At 52.9% G+C, this 19,349-nt stretch overlaps 1 protein-coding gene across 2 annotated transcripts in view; it reads left to right on the top strand.

Annotated features, from left to right (window-relative positions):
* The window catches only part of RALY (RALY heterogeneous nuclear ribonucleoprotein), a 126,268-nt gene that overhangs the window by 94,617 nt on the left and 12,302 nt on the right, over positions 1-19,349 (top strand). For both annotated transcript variants that reach the window (XM_071759867.1, XM_071759868.1), the window contains one exon: positions 18,088-18,352. In XM_071759867.1, coding sequence (XP_071615968.1) covers positions 18,097-18,352 — 256 coding nt within the window. In that variant the 5' untranslated portion in view covers positions 18,088-18,096. The remainder of the gene's footprint in view (positions 1-18,087; positions 18,353-19,349) is intronic.

Below are 19,349 nucleotides of genomic sequence, written 5' to 3'. Positions count from 1 at the left end.
AGCTGCATCCACCCAGGGCTCAAGGGACTTTCCTGCAGCTGCCTCACTGCTGCCCCTCTCCAGGCAGAGCAGCTGCATGATGCTGATGTACATCACAGAGTCCACCCTTGTGAGATGCAAGGTGGATAAGATGGAAACCAGGCTTGGCTGGCTGAAGGCACCTCCCTGAGCCACAGAACATTGGTACAACTGAATCTGGTCCCTGCTGGTGTCTGTGCCACGGGCAGATGGGGGCTGTGGTAGAAGGGAGATCATCTACAAGCCCTGGAGCTCCTCTGAGTTCTCCAAGGGCCTGGATCAGGAGGAGGAGAGGCAGTGTGTGCCAGCCAAAAAATCCTTCTGAAATGACTTTTGATGCATCTAGCACCAACTTACCCCTTGCCTAGCAGAGCAGAACTGGAGTCACACCTTACTTCTGCTAAAATCCACCCAAAGTCCAGATACTTGGGTGCAGAGCAAGCACTAAAGGTGACATCAGAAGGGAAGCAGCAAAAGAGAAGGATTTGCCTGTCTCTAATTAACCTTGTGACACTTCTGAACTGCTGCCAGCCTGTGAGGTGCACAGGAGAGGTTTTAAACGGATTCAGGAGTTTTGTTTTCATGCAGACACATCCTGATTTTCATCACCCAAACTCTATCTCCTCAGCCTGGTTGAGCTGATCTTCTCTTCTGTGGGATCAGCCACTTCCATGGCTGGGTGAAGGCTCTTCCTGATGCCACTCACAGCTGGGGGGTACCTGCACCCACCCAGGAGCACCCAGTGGGTGCTGGTGCCCACCCTGCAGCACCCCAAGGGCCATGCTGTGCCCTCCTCTGTTCCAGCACAACCAACCCACTGCAAACAGCTCATTTCCATCTTGTTTTGAAGCAGCTACAGGGTTGCAGGGAGGTACAAACTGTGACACATTTTTTATGTAGCTCAGCCTCCCCTGCTGTGTCATAAACCATCCTGGAAACAGGGCCATGCCAGAGGGTATGAACTGCGGTATTAAACCTGTTAATCTACTTATACTGCAAAAAAATCCACCCTATGCAAAGTTAAGAGAAATTAAGACAGATTAGGGCTGTTAATGGAATTCAGTGCTTTCAGGTGTTTGGTTAAATGACAAAATCCCAGCAGGAAAGCCTGAAGCTGGGCAGCAGGGATGCTGCTCCCCTGGGGTCTGCCTGCAGTCCTCAGCAGCCTGACCATGGGCATAAGGTCTCTGGAGACAGATTGTCCCCAGATTTACCTGCACTGTGCTTTGCAGACAGGGGCTGTTTCCTAATCTGGGCTGTGGTTGTGTCCTGCAGAAAAATCCACAACCCCCATCACCAACCCCTGTAGTCCTCCTGCTCTGGCTCTTGTTACCCTTGTTTTGGAGGTGGGGGAACCTTGCTGCTCTCTGTCACTTGCTCCTGATTTATTTCTAGGGTGATGATCATCCACCTCCAAACAGCCTCTGGCTGCCACAGGGGACTTCCTCCTGGGGAGTTCAGGGGTGTGAGGGCAGTGGTGTCCCCACAAGGGAGATGGGCACTATGGGGCCAGAGGAGCAGCATCTCCTTCATCATCCTCCTTCATCATGAGATCATGAGATCAGAGAATGGTTTGGGTTGGAAGGGACCTTAAAGCTCCCCCAGTGCCACCCCTGCCATGGGCAGGGACACCTCCCACAGCCCAGGGTGCTCCAAGCCCCATCCAACCTGGGCTGGAACACTGCCAGGGATGGGGCAGCCACAGCTTCTCTGGGCACCCTGGGACAGGGGCTCAGCACCCTCACAACAAAGAATTTCTCCCTAATATCTCATCGAAATCTCCCCTCTTTCACCTTAGAGCCATTCCCCCTCAGCCCATCCCTCCAGGCCCTTGTCCCAAGTCCCTCCCCAGCTTTCCTGGAGCCCCTTCAGGCACTGGGAGGTGCTCTAAGGTCTCCCCATTGCTCCCTTCTCTTCTCCAGGCTGAACACCCCCAACTCTCAGCCTGGCTCCAGAGCTGCTCCAGCCCTCCCAGCAGCTCCAGGGCCTCCAGTGGGCTTCATTTCAATAACAGCAGTGCTCACAGTGACAACAGAACACACAAATAAAGGATGCACAGAGCCACTGCTCTCCACCCAATGACCTGATCATAGAATTGTTGTGGTTGGAAACAACCAAGTCCAACTGCTAATCCAGCACTGCCAAGGGCACCACTAAGCTGGATCCCTGAGCACCACATCCAGACACCTTTTAGACCCCTCCAGGGTGGTGACCCCGTTTTGGGCAGTTGCTGTCTCAGCAGTTTGGCTTTCCCCTCTCTCACCCTCTTCCCTAAGTTGGTGTAAACCAATATTTTTTACAGCAAACACTCTTTCCTCTATTGCTGCCAAAGTGTGTAGGGTACTCGCTGCTCTTCTCCGCTGCAAAGGTGGGGTGGGAGTTGTGTTTTGCAGAATCAAAGCAGGTTTCATGCTATCACCTGGTGCCAGGAGAAAATGCTGCTTACTGGTGGGTTCCCAGCAGAGTTATTAAATGTGAATGCCAAGTGCTGCCCCTTTGCCATTTCCTCTTCCTCCTGCAAAGAATAAAACCACTATCACTTTGACCTAACAAAATTAAAGTCTTGTGGATGGACAGGGGCTAGGAAAATACTTGAAAATATAATTTTCTTGATTTCTCTGCCTCTCGTGTCAGTGTTGAGCAGTAATGAGTTCCTAAGCAATAACTGTGTGTTGGGAGAGGTGTTGGTGTGGTTCAGGCTCCTCCATAAAATATAAATGCATCACATGATCCAACCTCCTCCTCACCTTTTCCAGAATCAGACTCTGACAAGACAATTAAAATTGTTTAGTCTGGAGAAAAGGAGGCTGAGGGGAGACCTTGCTTTCAAAGAAAAGGTGTAGTTAGATGGGGGTTGGTATCTTTTCCTAAGCTACAAGCAATAGGACAAGTGGAAATGGCCTCAAGTTGTCCTTGGGGAGGTTTGGATTGGAGATTAGGACCCAGAAAAAAATTTTTTTACCCAGAAGGGTTGTCAGGTCCTGGCCCAGGGTGCCCAGGGAAGGGCTGGAGTCCCCATCATCCCTGGAGGGATTTCAAAGCCCTGGAGATGTGCTGCTGAGGGACATGGGGCAGTGCTGGCCTTGGAAATCCTGGCTTAATGGTTGGATTCAATGATCTTAAAGGTCTTTTCCAGTCAAACCCATTCTGTGACTTGGTGTATGTCAGGGGTTTATCAGTGTCATGGCTCTGGATCCATTACCAGCACCCTTGGGAAGTAGAAGCTGAGGGAAGGGTGAAATGCCACCAGAGCAAACCATGAAGATTTCACAAACCAGACTGAATTCCCCATTGAACTTTTTCAGCTTCAGTTCATCAAAGAGCTAGGGCTCAGCCCTGGGCTGCCAGCACAGCAGTGCCATCAATTCCCTCCTTAGTTATTAGGAGGTGCCTGGTGGAACAGAGCAGCACAATTTGCACCCAGCTCATTTAGCAGATGAGCACTAACAAGAGGCAGCCTGTGAGGGTTGGTTGCTCAGGGTTTATCTTTTCAGGTCAATAGAGGGTTCCCTGGGGAGGTTCATCATCCAGCAGATTGGAACAAGCCCTGGGCATCCAAGAGCTGAGCCCAGGGCTCCAGGATGTGTGTGCTGCAGCAGGAGCAGTGTGGTGCCTGAGTTCCTGGGGATGAAAAGGATGCAGACAAACTCATCCAGGCAGGGCAGGAGGAACTCAAGGTTATGAAAATTAAATCATTCTTCTTCTTTTGCTTTTCCAATGACTGCTACTGTTAAAATGAGTAATTGTGGAGCAGCCGTGTCCAGACTGCTCCATTGCTGCTCACGGTTCTTGGTGATTGTCAAAGATGCTCTGTGCAGCAAGAAAAGCAAACAGCAGCTGGAAGTCATGCTGGCTGGGAGGGTCTCCAAAGACCTGTGGGTCAGTGGTGGTCGACACAGTCCCAAGCAGCCATTTTTGCTGAGAAAAGCTGAGATTTGATAGGGTAAAACAGGATAAAATCAGGTTAACAGGAGGAACTCCTGCCTGCTTCTCTGTGGGGTCAGGGAGGGTGAAGGAGAGCTTGGCAGGTTTGGAAGGGGGGGTGGACAGGGCACCCCAAGGCAGGGCTTGTCACCCAGCAGGCACCTTGTTCCTCTCTGCTGGGGTTGCAGGCAGTGGTTGGGTGTTGGCAGTGACATGGGGCACAGTGTTCTGCTCCATGGTGACAGCCCCACCACTGCAGTGCCTCAGCCCTGCTCTGCTGTGGCTCCTCCAGGACACCCCCAGTGGGCTCTGAGGAAGAAAAGCCTGGGCAGAGGCTCCTTCTTCAGATTTTTGTGGTAGATTCTGGTGCCTGGGAAAGCAAGCTCCCTGCACCATGCCCCAGGAATGAAAGCCAAGCAGCAGTAACTTCCACGAGCCATTACCCACCTCACAGAGGAGGTTAAGTGTGACGAGGGCCAAATTGCTGTTTAATGGGATCTAATTGATTTTATAAGCTGTTTGTTGTGTTAACAAGAAGCTCTGCACAGGTTCTTTCTCCATGGTTCATGTTCCTCCTCCCAGTGCCATGAGAATGAGCTGTCCTGAGCAGGAGGTGGGGTGCAGGGGGTGAGCCAGGTTCTGATCCCTGAGTCCTGTGCCTTCAGGGCTTTGTGGCTGCCCCAGGCTCCATTGGAAGAGGCAGACAAGGCACCACAATGCTTGGCACTAACTGCATCCTTCACAACTGTGCTGCAAGCAAGAAAAACGCTCAAGCTGGTTCTTTTCTCTGAGTTTTTGACCAGGCTACAGAGATGTCCTGGCCCTGACGTGCCACCCTACTCCATCCTGGTGGCCCCAACCTCAGCTCCTGCAGCCCTGAGCCCTGTGTCCTGCTGGGGAAGCCAGGAGCTGTTCCACCTCCCCAGAGAGAGGTCTGAGGTGTAACCAGCCCTGGGGAAGGCTCAGGGGGTGGCAGCAGTGGCCTTCACACCTCCATGGGGATGTTCCGCCCAGCTCCTGCCCAGCCCAGCTCTGAGTGATGGTCCCACAGCTGTGTGGGACATCTGAGCTGCTTTTTGTCTGCAGATTCAGTGGGTTCCTGGTAATTGGAACATGGCAGCTCCCAACACATAACAGATGATAACAGCAGCGGAGGGAATTTGTCATTGCTTCACACTCCTACGGCAAGAAGGGCTCATAAGTCACAGCTGACAAATCTTTTAATGACTTTTAAACTTCATTTATGGAAAAGAATGGCCGTAATCAACAAACAATGATGGGTTACTAATCTTTCTGTATTATTAAAAAAGGCATCTCTGTCTTTAGCCTCCTCTGTGGGAGTGTGTCCAAGGGAAAGGTGATGCTGGAGCAGGGCTGGCAGAGTGGAGGGTTGGAAACAGCATCCAGGGGCAGCCCCATGAGTCCACGTGGTCCTGAGGCATCACTCAGCATCACGGTGTGCAGGGTGCCATGGCCATACTGATGGAGGGGGAGAGCAGCAGACAAGGTGCTTTCATCTGTGGCTTTGGTCCAAAGCCCCCTAGGGACACTGGAAGGGTCACCAAACAATCAGTCACCTCAGGGGTTCAGGCAAGCCAGTTCTGGGCTCAGCTGCTTTTCAGGTCTCCCCCTCTCTGAGATCCTCTCCTTGGGCTGAGGGTGTCTGGCCAGGCTCTGGGGAGCCCCAGAGTTGCCATTTAGTCGCCCAAACCTCAGAAAATCCCAGTGCTAGAGAAGTCAGGGCCCACATCCCAGCGACTTTACAGACATTCATCTGAATAATTTATAGCATTCTATACGGAGAGGAGAGGAGAGGAGAGGACAGGACAGGACAGGACAGGACAGGACAGGACAGGACAGGACAGGACAGGACAGGACAGGAGGGGACCTGCTCCCTCCACCAGCACAGTCCCTGGGAGAGAGCACCTGGCTTCAGTGACACCCATGATATTGAGTCCCATAGCAGGTGGGGGGACACTCAGGTGGTTTTCTCTGTAGGAAAACACAGAGAAGCATTTGGGAGGAAGAGTCTGATCTGGGTCCCAGAGGGATTCCTCTGATCTGCAGGTGGTGGCTGCTCCCAAAGTGGCCTCCTCAGCTCTGGATTTGGCCAGGTCTCCTGGTGGCTGAGGCTTTGCTAAAATCCCAGCAGCAGGAAGCACGGGGTGATGTGGAAATATCAAACCACATCCATAGCCCTCAAGGCTTGGAAGAGGCAGGGACAGCCCCAGAAACACATCCCTGGTTTGCTGGGAATAGAGCAGGATTTGTGTGGGGGGCAGGTGGCAGTGAGGTGGGCATTGGGCTCTTCTCCCCTGGAACAAGAGATGGAACAAGAGGAAATGGCCTCAAGTTGCACCAGGGGAGGTTTAGATTGGATATGAGGAACAATTCCTTTCCCAGAAGGGTTGTCAGGGCCTGGCCCATGGTGGTGGTGGAGTCCCCATCATCCCTGGAGGGATTTCAGAGCTGTGGAGGTGGTGCTGAGGGACATGGGGCAGGGGTGGCCTGGGCAGTGCTGGGGTAATGGTTTGATCTGATGATCTTAAAGGCCTTTTCCAACCAAAACAATTCTGTGATTCTGCTTAAAAGACACCAGAGGAGCTAAATAACAAGGATTGCCTCAGTGAAGCTCCATCTGCAGCATCTTCTCCTTGGGACCTGCTTGGCCCTGGCTGAGGTGTCCCTTGGTGAGCTGGGAACATGACACGAGCTCCCTTTTGGAACCCAGATTTTCCATCAATGCAGTCACCCTGCAGTAAGGGGTCCACGTGTCCTTCACCCAGGAACCTGCATCTTGCCCCAGGTAGGATGGGACATGGCCCAACACTGGAGCTTGGGATTGGTCTGGGGCCACACATGGGACATGGGGTTTGTAGGGGGTGAGCAGACTGGCCTGGGAACCCCTATCTTCCACCACCCCAGTTCCTCTCTGCCACGTGTAGGAGATGCAGACAGCAGCAGCAAAGATGCCAGTTCATTAACAGCTAAGAAAGTTCTAGGAAAGTTCACTAGCTTTTCCTCATAAATAAATCATTTGCTGTTAAAACAACATTTGGGCTGGTGGGGGGGTGTTCATTAAGGAACATCAAGTCAATAGGCAGCTGATGAGAACCTGTCTGAGTGGGAGAGTGGGGGATGGAAACATTGTGTTTTCCTATTAGGCTGTGAATGATAAAGAATTAAAGAATAATTCTCAAGAAATTAGTCATGGCCAACCATTAATGAGCATCTCGGTAACACACTAATGAGCTGGCTTCAGATGCCTGTAAAAAAGGACTTTAATTAGATTAATACATGTAGCATTGTCCATAGCCCAGTAGGCAATCATCAGGTTTTGCACCAGTGGGATTACTGATGACATTCTATTTAATTGCTCTCTCCCTTTCATTTTCTTCTCCCCTTTTTTTTTTCTTCTTTTAAATATTCTTTCCTCCAAAGAGTTTTGTTTCTGTTCTCAAACATAACCTAAATGTTATCCATGGAATTCTGCATCTGAAAGTGCTGCCAGACCAGGCTTATCTGATTCAATTGACCTTTAAAATTTATTTTGCTGCTGTCAAAAAGAATGTTGGTCTGTTCACCAGAGATTTCCAGGATGATTAGAAGCAGAGACTCCTGCGGAGTCAACTTGTTGCATATTCTGCAATCAAAGGTTGATCCTGGGGTTTTTGGGGTGTTGGGTTTTTTTTTGGGGGGGGGGGTTGGTTGGTTTTTGGTTTTGTTTTTTTTAAGAAAAATCCTTAATTAAAAAAATATTTTCATGGAAAAGCAGAGTCCAGAAAACTTCCATGTTGACATAGGCAGCCAAAGAACTGCTGAGGAGCTCCTTCTGGGGTGAAACCCAGGGAGCTGCTCTGTGCCCTAATTCTTGCTTCCAGCACAGTGCTGGTGGTGGGATTGTTTTTTTGGCCTTTTATGCTGTCAGGACTCTGATGTTTAAGTGCCATGGGAGTGGGAACCCAGACTGAACTCACAGAGCCTGACACCTGCCTGGAAACCCTGAACAGTGCCTGACATCCCTGTTGTCACAGGCTCCCGGGGGGGATGGAGGTCAGGGTGCTCCTTGCTGCTGGGACACCTTTGGTCTCTCTTGGCACAGGGAGGGACTTGGGCTGCATCAAGCAGGTGGGAGAAAACAGACTCCAAAGCTGGTGTAGGATCAGCAGCTTGGGTGTGAAGGTAGAGTATGGCCCTATGGTGGGGATGATGACCCCATGGTGAGGATCATGACCCTATAGTGGGGATCATGACCCTATGGCGAAGATCGTGACCCAATAGTGGGGATCATAACCCTACAGTGGGGACGATGACCCCGTGGTGAGGATCATGTCCCTATAGTGGGGATCATGACCCCATGGTGGGGATCACTCATCCATACCTTAGGTGCCTGCCCTGTGCTGCTCCACAGGGAGCCCTGGGGGGTCTGCAGTGATCCCTTGGGGTCAGCCCCACCTTGGGGGGCAGGCAGGGTGAGGAGCAGTGCTGGGGCAGCTTCAGTGTCCCCACCTGTCCAACCAGAGGTCATCCCCTTGTCACACTCACTAGGGAGGATTTAAGGCTCTAATAAATGGATTTTTAAGCTTTTCTATAGGCAGGAGTAATATGTAGGAGAGATGGTTATGAGCTGCAGCTGTGAGCTCTGTGCTGACCTGGCAGACTTGTAACCACTGTGCCTTTAACAACTGATCAAATAGTTATTGAAACAGTTATTGATTATTTATTGCTTCTTGATGAAGGATTTACCAGTTGTGATGAGATTTAAATCAGAGCCAGGTTTGCCAAGGACTGGCAGGGATGCTGCAGTTCAAAGGGACTTGTTTTAATGAAAAATTTAAAAAAGGAGGCAATTTGCATGGCAAGATGGATAGCTGCAGGAAGATGGTGAGGGAGGCAATTCTGTTCAGGCTGCTCAGCATCCACGTGTCTGGGCAGCAGCACCCTGTGTCAGACAGGAGTGAGTCCCAGATTTGTGGAGACAGCACCCAAAAGCAGAGGGGTTAAGGAAACTCCTCCTGCACCAGCATCCCCAGGCTTGCAGGTCCCAGTGCTTCATCAGGAGGTGACAAAAGCCATCGTGTGGGGGGCAGGGGGCCTGCAGCTGCACTCAGCAGCTCAGGGAGAGGATGCACCAGAGTGAAAGCCAGCAGGGTGTCAGAGGTGTCCTGGGGTGAGATGGATGGAGGGCTGGCAGGAAGCCCCTCCTGACAGAGCCCTGTGGGACACAGCACGTGGCATCTGCCACAAGCTCCTGGTGTCAGCAAGGATTATTTGCTCACATCCTGCAGCAAATGTCCCTTCATGAGCCAGCCCAGGCTGGCAGTTTTGTTCCCTCCCTCTCGGCAGCTTTGCTCCTTCCTCTCTTCATTCCTCCCTGGTGTGCAGGATCATCAACATCTCAACAGAGGGAAGGAGACTAGGAGTGGGCAGCCCCTCCCCTGGCTTCCCCACCCCATAGATCAAGCCCTGGATGTTTGGTGGGGAGCAGGCAGCAAGGTCAGGGTGTCCATAGAGCTCCCCAAGGTTCCCAGCATCTTGGCCAAGGCAGCTCTGGGTGGGTGCTGAGCTCTCCATCCAGGTTTTAACACCTTTCCTTTCTGCCAAGGAAAAGATGTGCAGGGTGGAAACTGGGCTGAAACTGGGCTCATCACCCAAGCCCTGCATGCTTGAGAGGTGGGAAATGTCCCCCCCAGCAGCAAGCAGAGTCCTGGGGATGTGCAGTGAGCTGGGGGGCAGCATCAGTGCCTCCCCCATCCACACAACCCTGGGGGTGGCCCTGGGTATGGAGAGGGGATAGGGGTGAGGGACAGGGAATGTCTGGGCTGGGGTTGGTGCTGATGTGAACAAGAAATGAGCACCTGAGAGGTGGCCAGAAGCCAGGTCAGTGCTTGCCACCCACAAAGCCTGAGCCTGGGCTGCTCTGGGCTAATCCATGAGAGCCAGGAGGAGCAGGGCAGGGATTGTCCCCTGTGCTGGGCACTGCTGAGCTCACACCTCAAATCCTGGGCTCAGTTCTGGGCCCCTCAGGACAAGAAGGACATTGAGGGGATGGAGAATGTCCAGAGGAGGGAAATGGAGCTGGGGAAGGGTCTGGAGCACAAAGTCTGCCCAGGAGGGGCTGAGGACCCTGGGGGTGTTGATCCTGGAGCAGAGGAGGCTGAGGGGAGACCTTCTGGATCTCTGCAACCCCCTGAGAGGAGGTTGGAGCCAGGGGGGGTTGGGCTCTGCTCCCAAGGGACAAGGTATGGGACAAGAGGAACGGCCCCAAGTTGTGCCAGGGGTGGTTTAGGTTGGATATTAGGAGAAACTTCTTTCCCCAAAGGGTTGTCAGGACCAGGGTGCCCAGGGCAGGGCTGGAGACCCCATCATCCCTGGAGGGGTTTCCAATCCCTGGAGATGTGGTGCTGAGGGACAGGGTTGAAGCTGTGGATGTGGGAGAGTTGGGTTTCTGGTTGGACTTGATGATCTTAAAGGTCTTTTCCAAGCAGAACAATTCTGTGGTCCTGTCTGCAAGGTGGAGTCCCAGAAAGTGAACAGAATTTTCATTCCCTGGAGAAGGTGCCCCTTGCTCTCTGGGAGATGTGCACTGCAGAGACCCAAGGAGCTGCTGTCTCTGCAGCAGAAGCCCCTCCTCCCTGGGGAAAGGATTTTCCAAGGAATCTGGAACTCCACAGCCAGCTGGGCTGACTCCTGCTGAGCTGGGATCCAGCTCCTGCCCCTTCAGCTCATCTGGGTGGAGATTCCCCCAGGAGACATTACTGCTCCTGCACGACAAATTTGATAATGGTGACAGCTTTATCTTTTTTTATTTTTTAGTAACTTTCCATCCCTTAACCATCACGCTGGGAGGATCAAAGCTGGGTTCCCCCAGAAGACCCCAGGCCTGGGTCTGGTTCCCTTCCAGTTCTTGAACCACACAGAGAGATGGGGGCTCTGTGCCCCGAGGGGGTCTGCAGGGGACTTGGTGGGGACTCAGAAGTTATTAAAAATGATTGCAGGGTTTGTGTTGGATATTAAATTAATGCTTTGGAGCTGGGCTCTGCTGTCTGGGGACTCGCTAGCAAATTACTTGCAGCCCTCAGGGGGGAATGATTGGCACAGGGGTGGTGGGGACTTGGCCTTGAGATGCATTTCTGGGCTGCTGCTGGTGCTGTGGCATTGCAGTTTGTGGGGTCCCTCTGCCTTGTAGCTGGTCCAGTTTTGTTTGGATTTTTTGGTTGGTTTTGGGTTTTTTGGGGGTTTTTGTGTGGAGTTTTTTTGTTTTGTTTTGTTTTGCTTGGTGTTTTTGGTTTTTTGGTTGGTTGGTTTTGGAGTTTTGGTTGGGTTGGTTTTGTTTGGTTTTTATTGTGGTTTTTTTGTTGTGTTTGTTTTTTATTTAATGAAAACCTGCTTTTTTTTTGCTAAAAGGACTGTTGGGGTCAGGAAGGCCTCAGAGCCCAGAGTCAGGGCTGATCTCTGCCCAGGGCACTCACTCACTCTGTGGCACCCATCCCAATCTCTTTGTGCCAAGGCATGGCAGCTGCCCCCCTGCCTCCTGAAAAAACAAGGTGGCAAGAAAGATGTGCAGATGTTAAAGGTTTGGGTTGGAAGCAGAGGAGCAGCCTCCAGCAAGCAGTGAGTTGGTGCAGAGTGGGGTTTTGTCCAGGGCCAATGGAAGACACAGGTTTGCTGGGGCTTTTCTCAGCCAAATGCCAATTTTTCCCCAGTCCTGGCAGGATTTGTCCCTTTGCCCTGCACCAGAGCTTCCTGCATGAGGTCTTCAGCTGGCATTCAGCAGACTTCAGGAGGGAATTCTTTGTTGTGAGGGTGCTGAGCCCCTGTCCCACGGTGCCCAGAGAAGCTGTGGCTGCCCCATCCCTGTTCCAGCCCAGGTTGGATGGGGCTTGGAGCACCCTGGGCTGTGGGAGGTGTCCCTGACCATGGCAGGGGTGGCACTGGGGGAGCTTTAAGGTCCCTTCCAACCTAAGCCAGTCTGGGGTTCTCTGATCCGGATCCCAGTGGAAAGCCACCAAGTTAGGAAAACTTGTTACTGGTCTGAGATGGGGGACATCTCCCATTTGGTGAGCAAGGATGAGAGGAGGAGAAGAAGAGCCCAGCTGTGTGTTGCTGTCAGGCTGAAATAAGAGTTGTCTGCAGGAGGGAGTGCGGGGCTCAGTGGTTTTTCTTTGCTTTCTTCTTCTTTTGTCAGTTCATCCCTGAGCCTGAGCCCCCGGGGTGTTCAGGCACCTGGCTCTCAATTAAACACCTGATCTGTGAAGCAAGGCACTTAAAGCAGGGAGGAAAAAACAGCTTATCAAGGAAAGCAGCTCTGGCCTTGGGCTGTTACTGGATTGCCTATCAATATCTTGAAGGGATTCCTGGGTGGAAGCAGGGACTGGGATGTTGTTTCCATCTGTGCTGTCCTAGGGAGAGAGGAGAAGAGATGGTGGGGAGAGGACTCTGTTGTTGGGTGTCCAGGCAGACAGGAGCTCTGTGGGACCTCCTCCGCACCTCTAGGAAATGGCACGGGGCATCCTTGGCTTTCTGGGCGACAAAGGTTGGTTAAGTGTTGTGTTTCCTTCTCAGCCTGGTGGCAGCAGGAAGGTTTCCTTGTGCCATGCATGGTGGGGTGGTCAGTCTGTGGAGAGCAGTGGTGCTGGGATCCAGGGTAGGGTCAGGTTGCAGGGATGATGGTGAAAGGATGGCTGAAGAGCCTCGGGGTGCAGGTGATGTTTTCCTGGGGTCACCATAGTGTGACTCAACTCCTGTCCCCTTCAGAGCTTGTGGGGTCCCTGCCCAGGTAGTGGGAGATAGGAAGGAACTCATGAGCATCCGATCCTTGAGTCTCCATAAATCTCCTTTGTCTTCAGGGGTGTTTGGGGGTGGGAGGTGTCATTATGATGACCTTTGGTGAGGCTGGTGGCACACACCCCTCCACCTTCTGCCTCTCTTGTCTGGACCTCAGTTTCCCTTGCAGAAACCAGTGACATTCAAACTAATCTGTCCTTGGTGTTCTCTGGGGCCCTGCAGGTGCAGGTTATTTCTCTGTGCCCAGGGATCACTACTAGCTGCATTTTGTCTTGTTCCCTTTTCCAGCTCAAGTCTGTCTTGTTGCTGTTGTGGGAGCTGAAAGGTAAAATAATAGCTATGAAAATGCATCTGCTGAAGGCAGGGATATTTATTAATCTGTAAACAGTAATTGGTGTCTCTGCTGTGTCTGTTTTTCTAAGCAGAGTCTCTCCAAGATACTCTGCTCTGACTCATGCCCACTGTTTGTCACCTGGTGTTTCCAAGGGATGGTGGCTGGAGAACTCCCTGTGCTTCCCAGGTTTCATCTGGAAGGGCCACCAAGCTAATGCTGTGCTGGATTTCATCTGGGCTCTGCTGGAATGCAGTGAGGCAGAGCATGAAGTAGGAATATGAGGTGATTCAAATGTCCTCTTCCAGCTGTTACAACAAGGGGGCTGATAAGTGATATGAAATGTGTAAGAAACACTGAATGAATGGGACAGAGAGGCACGGGAGGCTGTTTTCTCCAGGGGATGAAGCAGAGGAACTCTTTGCACAGGGGTTTTGAACACTCAGTGCCAAATGTTTTATAAGCTGCAGAATGAGCCGTGGATGTTGCTTGTTAAATGGAGGCATCACTGATGGTGCCCAAACCCCAGAGCAATGCTGTGTGCGGGTCTCAGCTCCCCAGCCCTGGACACTCCCTGCTGGGGCAGGGACAGCTGTCAGGGGGCAGATGGCACTGGGAGAGCATCCCATCTGCAGACCTTGGGTCCTCCTTGGCTTCCTCCCAGGTCTTTCCCAGTGGTCTGCACGTCACCTTGCCTGACCCTGGGTTTGCCATCTGGTGGCTCTGTCTCATGTCTCATTAGCACAGCTCCCACACAGACCTGGGATGTCCTGAGATGGCCCTGAAGCCACCAGGACTTCCACCCAGGAGCCAAGAGGAAGGTTTTATGGAGGGAGGTGGATGCTGAGCTCCCCATTCCACACCAGTCCCCACAATGGGTGGGAATTGGGACTTCTCCCATCTCCACCTTCTACAGCCACAGGATTTATTGGACCCCCCAGTCCAGCAACCCAGCATCCCAGGTGGGGTGGAGAGGGGACAAGCAGATGCTGGTCCAAGCATGGGGGAAGGTCCCAGGAACCAGACAAGAAGAGTGCAAAGTGGAGAGGGGTGAGCAGGGACCTGGGAGAGGCCTTCCCTTCCCCCACCTCCATGGCAGCTAAGGCCATGTCTTGAGAGATGCCTTAGGAGATGCCCTTCTCCAGGTGAAGGTCTTTCTGGTACCTTAGTGTCCACCTGGGAAACTCCTCACCTTCATCCACCTCTTTAATTTTTAAAGCACAGCCACAGAGTGGAAGGTCCATTGGCAGCAGCAGAGCTGGCTCATGTTGCACCTGGAGCCCACTAGATTTGGGAGAAAACACGTGGTTTATGCCCCCACATCCTCCCATCCCACCCAAATCCTCCAGCCAGTTGTTTTTTTATCCCATGCACAGAGGCAGCTGAACCCCCATCCCTGCTGCATGGGCTCAGGGAGCTCAGCACCCTGATGGCACTGCTGGGCTGGGCAGAGATCCAGGCTGGGGAATGACACATTCCAGGAGAGCGAGGCTTTGGGAAGACTCTTCAGCCATGGGGTATGAAACCAGAGTTGTGCTTCATTTGGGTGCTGGGTTTTATTTTGAGGAGGAGAGCATTCCTCCTGCCTGCCTGCACCTGGGCTGGACCTGAAATGGTACATCCAGAGGTACTGACCTCCTCCTCATTGCTGTGGCAAAGAGTGTGGCCAAGGACATGATGTGGGTGATGTCCACATTGACTTCAGGAAGGCTTTGGGCATGATCTCCTGCAGCATCCTGGCATCCACACTGGGACATGGCTGTCCGGAGCAGGTCAGGCTGGGTGGGGGGGTCCCGGGGCTCATCCTCTGCCCAGTGACAAGAGGAGTTCCCCTGGGGATTGGGGCTGGGGCAGAAGAGGTCCATGGGCAGGCAGTGAAATGGTTTGGAGACTCAGATAAACTCTGACAGATAAGCAAGGCTGGAGAAGTGGGAGTGGAAAGGACCAGGGATGTCAATGTGACAGCTCGATGTGGGTGGAAGAGGTGCCAGGGCAGATTTGCTCTTAAGCAAAACACAAGGGCCTCAGATCTGGCAACTCCAGGAGTCACCAAGTGCAAAGCCACGTGCTGACCTCCCTGTCCTGCAACACCCCGGGCAGGGAGAGCCGTGGGGTGACAACAGGCTGGACATGTCCTTGGGCTGCAAGACCATCCAAGGCTACAGATACCCAACAAGAGACCTCTCTGAAGGTCCCACACAGCTGATCCTAGTGGGTATAGGATGGAGATTCCTGAGGATTTGCCATCCAGGAGAAGCCTCCAGGCTTTGTGCAGATACCCAGGGTTTCTTCTAAACAAGTCCTTGAGGCTCAAGCTTGGTACCCTAAGTGACCAAACAGGTAAAGCCAGCCTGGGCTCTTCCTCCTTTTCATCACTTCTGCACCAGGACTGGGGACAGTTTCTCTTATGAACCCCCTCCAGGCTGCATAACAAAAATATATTCAAATAAAAGTCATTAAACAGATGTTACTGTGGAGACTGGAACCTGGAGCAACCTGAAGAGGTTTGGAACCCCTTGCCAAAGATGTGAGAATTTAATTCACTTAGATGCCTTTACAAGTCCTGTCCTTTGGTTATTTTTTTCCAGTGCTTTTAGGAAGACTGTGTCTGCCACAAATTGTTTTCAAAGTAATAAAACCGAAATTCGTGGCTCTTTTAATCCGTAAAGGTGAAAGGGAAAATATAATAAACCAGACTCAGACAAAGCCCAACTATTTCTGGATTGGATTTAGCAGGGAGATCATTTCCAGCCTCAGGGGCAGGTTAATAGAGTCACAGGATTAGAGCCAGATGAGATTTCCTGTGCCATTGCCTCCTCCCCCTGCTCCCCCAGCCCTGCCAGGTATCCCCAGCAGTGATGAAAGGAATTGAGAGCCCAGTCCTCACCCAGTCCTGGTGATGCAGATCCAGTGGCAGCAAGGGGTGGGAGAAGCCTCAGACTGGATGGGAGTGTGGGCAAGGTGACAGCTCTGTCACCCCAGGAGCCAAAATGGGGCTCAGCAGGCAGGGGGCAGTGGGGGGGAATAAATGCAGTTGTTCCCGAAGCAGGGTTAAGAGGAGATGGAAGCAACCAGAGATTTGATGTCCCATGGGGAAGCTCTGGAAGGAGGAGGACTTGGGCTTCTTGAAAGCTTGGGTGCAGCCCCAAAAAGCCCACCAGGAAATGTTGTGGCTTTTTTCCCAAGCTGTGCCAGCCTGGGGAGGGCTGTCAGGAAGATTGCCAGGGTGATGTGGGGCTGGTGTCAGTGCCTGGGCTGTGGGCACAGAGTCTGCCTGTCCTGGGGATGAGGGTGACCACAGGAGGGGCACCCATCAGCCAGGCAGCTGCCACTGTCCCCACCTTGCACCAAACTGCTCAGACCAGCCTGGGCTTTGAGCCCACAGAGGAAAAGTCCCCAAGCCTGGAAGTGCTTTAGCTTTGCCCTGTGCCTGGGTGCTGGGGACTCCTGGGGAGGGGACACCGCGGCCCTGTGGTAGCAGCGTGTCCCCTGTTGCAGGCTCAGTGGCTGCCTGGGGTTGTGGACACCCTGGTGGCATTGCCCTGGCTGCTGCAATACCTGTGGGTGCTGCTGGAAGGGGATGGGGAGGAGCAGCACCTCAAGGTGCCCCAGCCCTGAGCTGCCTTCCCAAGGTTAAAAACCACTCAGCAGTGAGCCCAGAGCATCCCCCCCCCTTGTTTCTGGGAGGTGAAAATCAAACTGATGTCTTTGAACAGCTGTGATTGTTGCTGCAGAAACCTGAGCAGGCAGCCTGACTTTAATGTCACCATCTCCAGCCCCATCTCTTGCTCCTCTTTGCCCTCCTGTGCCTGTTCCCAGGGACTGCCCATGGGATAACCCAGGCAAGAAAGTTGGAGCATCCTGCCTTGCAGGTCTGGGAACTGATGTGGCTGTGGCTCAGTGATTCCCAAGCAGACAGTGACCCCTCCTGTTTGCAGGAGATTCAGCTCCAAACCCAGCTGGGAAATGCACAAGTGGGCAGCGGGGTGCAGGGACCAGATCGGAGCTCAGGGGCTGCTTCAACTCCTCGGGCTTTCCCTTAGCATCCAGAAATCTCACATCCCCTCCCAGCTGGATGTGGGGGCCAGGGGGATGAGGCTGCCCAGGAGTCTGGTGGGAGCTGGTCCAGGCCAGGAGCTGCTCAGAGGGGGAAATCCCAGAAGGTGGGAATGAGCAAAGGTGCTGAATCCAAACTGCTTTGGGAAGAGCGGTCCTTTGACCTATAATGCAGTGTGGGGAGGCTAAAACGTGGGGCCCCTCATGACAAGAAGGACCTTAAGGGGCTGGAGTGTGTTCAGAGAAAGGCAACAGAGCTGGGGAAGGGTCTGGAGCACAAAGTCTGCCCAGGAGGGGCTGAGGGCCCTGGGGGTGCTGATCCTGGAGCAGAGGAGGCTGAGGGGAGACCTTCTGGATCTCTGCAACCCCCTGAGAGGAGGTTGGAGCCAGGGGGGGAGGTTTTGTTCTCCCAAGTAAAAGTGATGGCACAAGGGGAGATGGCCTAAAGTTGCACCAGGGGAGGTTTAGCTTGGATATTAGGAGAAATTTCTTCCCCAAAAGGGTTGTCAGGTCCTGGCCCAGGGTGCCCAGGGCAGCAGTTGAATCACCATCCCTGGAGGCAATTAAAAGCTGTGTAGATGTGGTGCTGAGGGACAGGCTCAGTAGAGCTGGGTTAATGGTTGGACTGGATGACCTTTAAAGTTTTTTCAAGCAAAACAATTCAATGAAAAGCTTTTTTATAACAGCATTAAAGCTTTTATTTAGGTGTAAAACTTATTTAAATCTTCTGTCCCCTGGAAGCAACCAACTCACCCAGTGCCAGCTTCAGAAATAGGTTTCCAGCAAGTGTTTTGTGGGGTGTGAGAGTCACCCCCCCAGCACACGGGGGCTCTACAGAGCTGGATCCCTGCCCCTGGGACCTCGCTGCAGTTGAGGAGCTGGTTCCCTCACTCCGGACTTGCTGGGAGATCTGTCCCCCAATCTCACACCCCTTTGTGTCCCTCTCCCTGACTCCCGGTTCCTCCACCCAGGTGGTCAAGATGTCATTGAAGGTGCAGACGAGCAACATCACCAACAAGAACGACCCCAAGTCCATCAACTCCAGAGTCTTCATCGGCAACCTCAACACGGCCGTGGTGAAGAAGTCAGATGTGGAGAGCATCTTCTCCAAGTACGGGCGGGTGGTGGGCTGCTCCGTGCACAAGGGCTACGCCTTTGTCCAGTACTCCAACGAGCGCCACGCACGGGCTGCTGTCCTGGGGGAGAACGGCCGTGTGCTGGCAGGACAGACCCTGGGTGAGTGCCTCCTCTGAACAGGGGGTGTACATGGGAAACACAGGGGGGATGCTCCTGGCAGCAGTGAGAGAGGGAGGGCCGGCCCAAAGTGAGAAGGGGGACGTGGAGCTGCAGAGCGGAATTGGGTCTGAGGATGGTGAGCAGGGCAGAGAGGACCCAGTGATGGCTGAGGAGGTGGGTGGTGATGGGGAGGGTCTGGGGCCAGGCTGGGGAGTCAGGCAGGGGGTCTGGGACCAAGCTGGGAAGTCAGGCAGGGGGTCAGGATCAGTGCGGTTCAGGGCCAGGCACAGGCAAGGCTGTGGCAGAGCAGGAGAGCAGCAGAGCTCAGGTAGGAGCTGCAGTCTCCTGGGTCCCATGAGGGCAGGAGATAGAAGTGAGACTGGTCATGATCATTTGGGCATTTCAGTACCTTGCTGTGTGCCCCAAAACCTCACATTATGGGCTGTGATTGTAGAAGGTAAAACAGTTCTGAACCGTCCCAGGTCCTTGATCTGGTGGGAAGGAACAAGTGTGGGTAAAAGACCTGGTTCCCCTTCTGCACCAGGCATTACCCTCTGCCTGTCAGGAGATGGGGCAGCCTAACTCAGACCAGCTCAGACTTCAGAGCCAGCTGATGGTGAATGAGATAACATCAGTGTCTCATCTGCACTTCTGTGTGATAAGAAATGACCAACAAACCCTCCCAGCTGCATCCATGGTCTGCAGATTGCAATGAAGCTTCACACACGGAGAAGCTCTTGTCATCAGCTCAAAGCTGAGAATTGGATATAGAGGCAATATTTTTAATTAAAAATTGTTACTTCCAAGCCTGCTTTGGTCAGGCAGTGGTCATTGGGCATCTGGAAAAGCATCTTGGAGCCTGTTCCTGCCCTGTCCCTGGCACAGCAGTCTGAAATAAGAAGTCCCATGCTGGATCTGGTCTCCAGGCCACCTGGTGTTTTATCCAGGCTTTATTCCAATACCCTGAGCCTCAGATGGACACCTCCAAATCCACCTG

Source organism: Heliangelus exortis, chromosome 16 (assembly GCF_036169615.1).
Source record: "Heliangelus exortis chromosome 16, bHelExo1.hap1, whole genome shotgun sequence".
Classification (NCBI taxonomy): domain Eukaryota; kingdom Metazoa; phylum Chordata; class Aves; order Apodiformes; family Trochilidae; genus Heliangelus; species Heliangelus exortis.
Note: the sequence above shows the minus strand (reverse complement) of the source record. Positions and strands in the feature narration are given on the sequence as shown.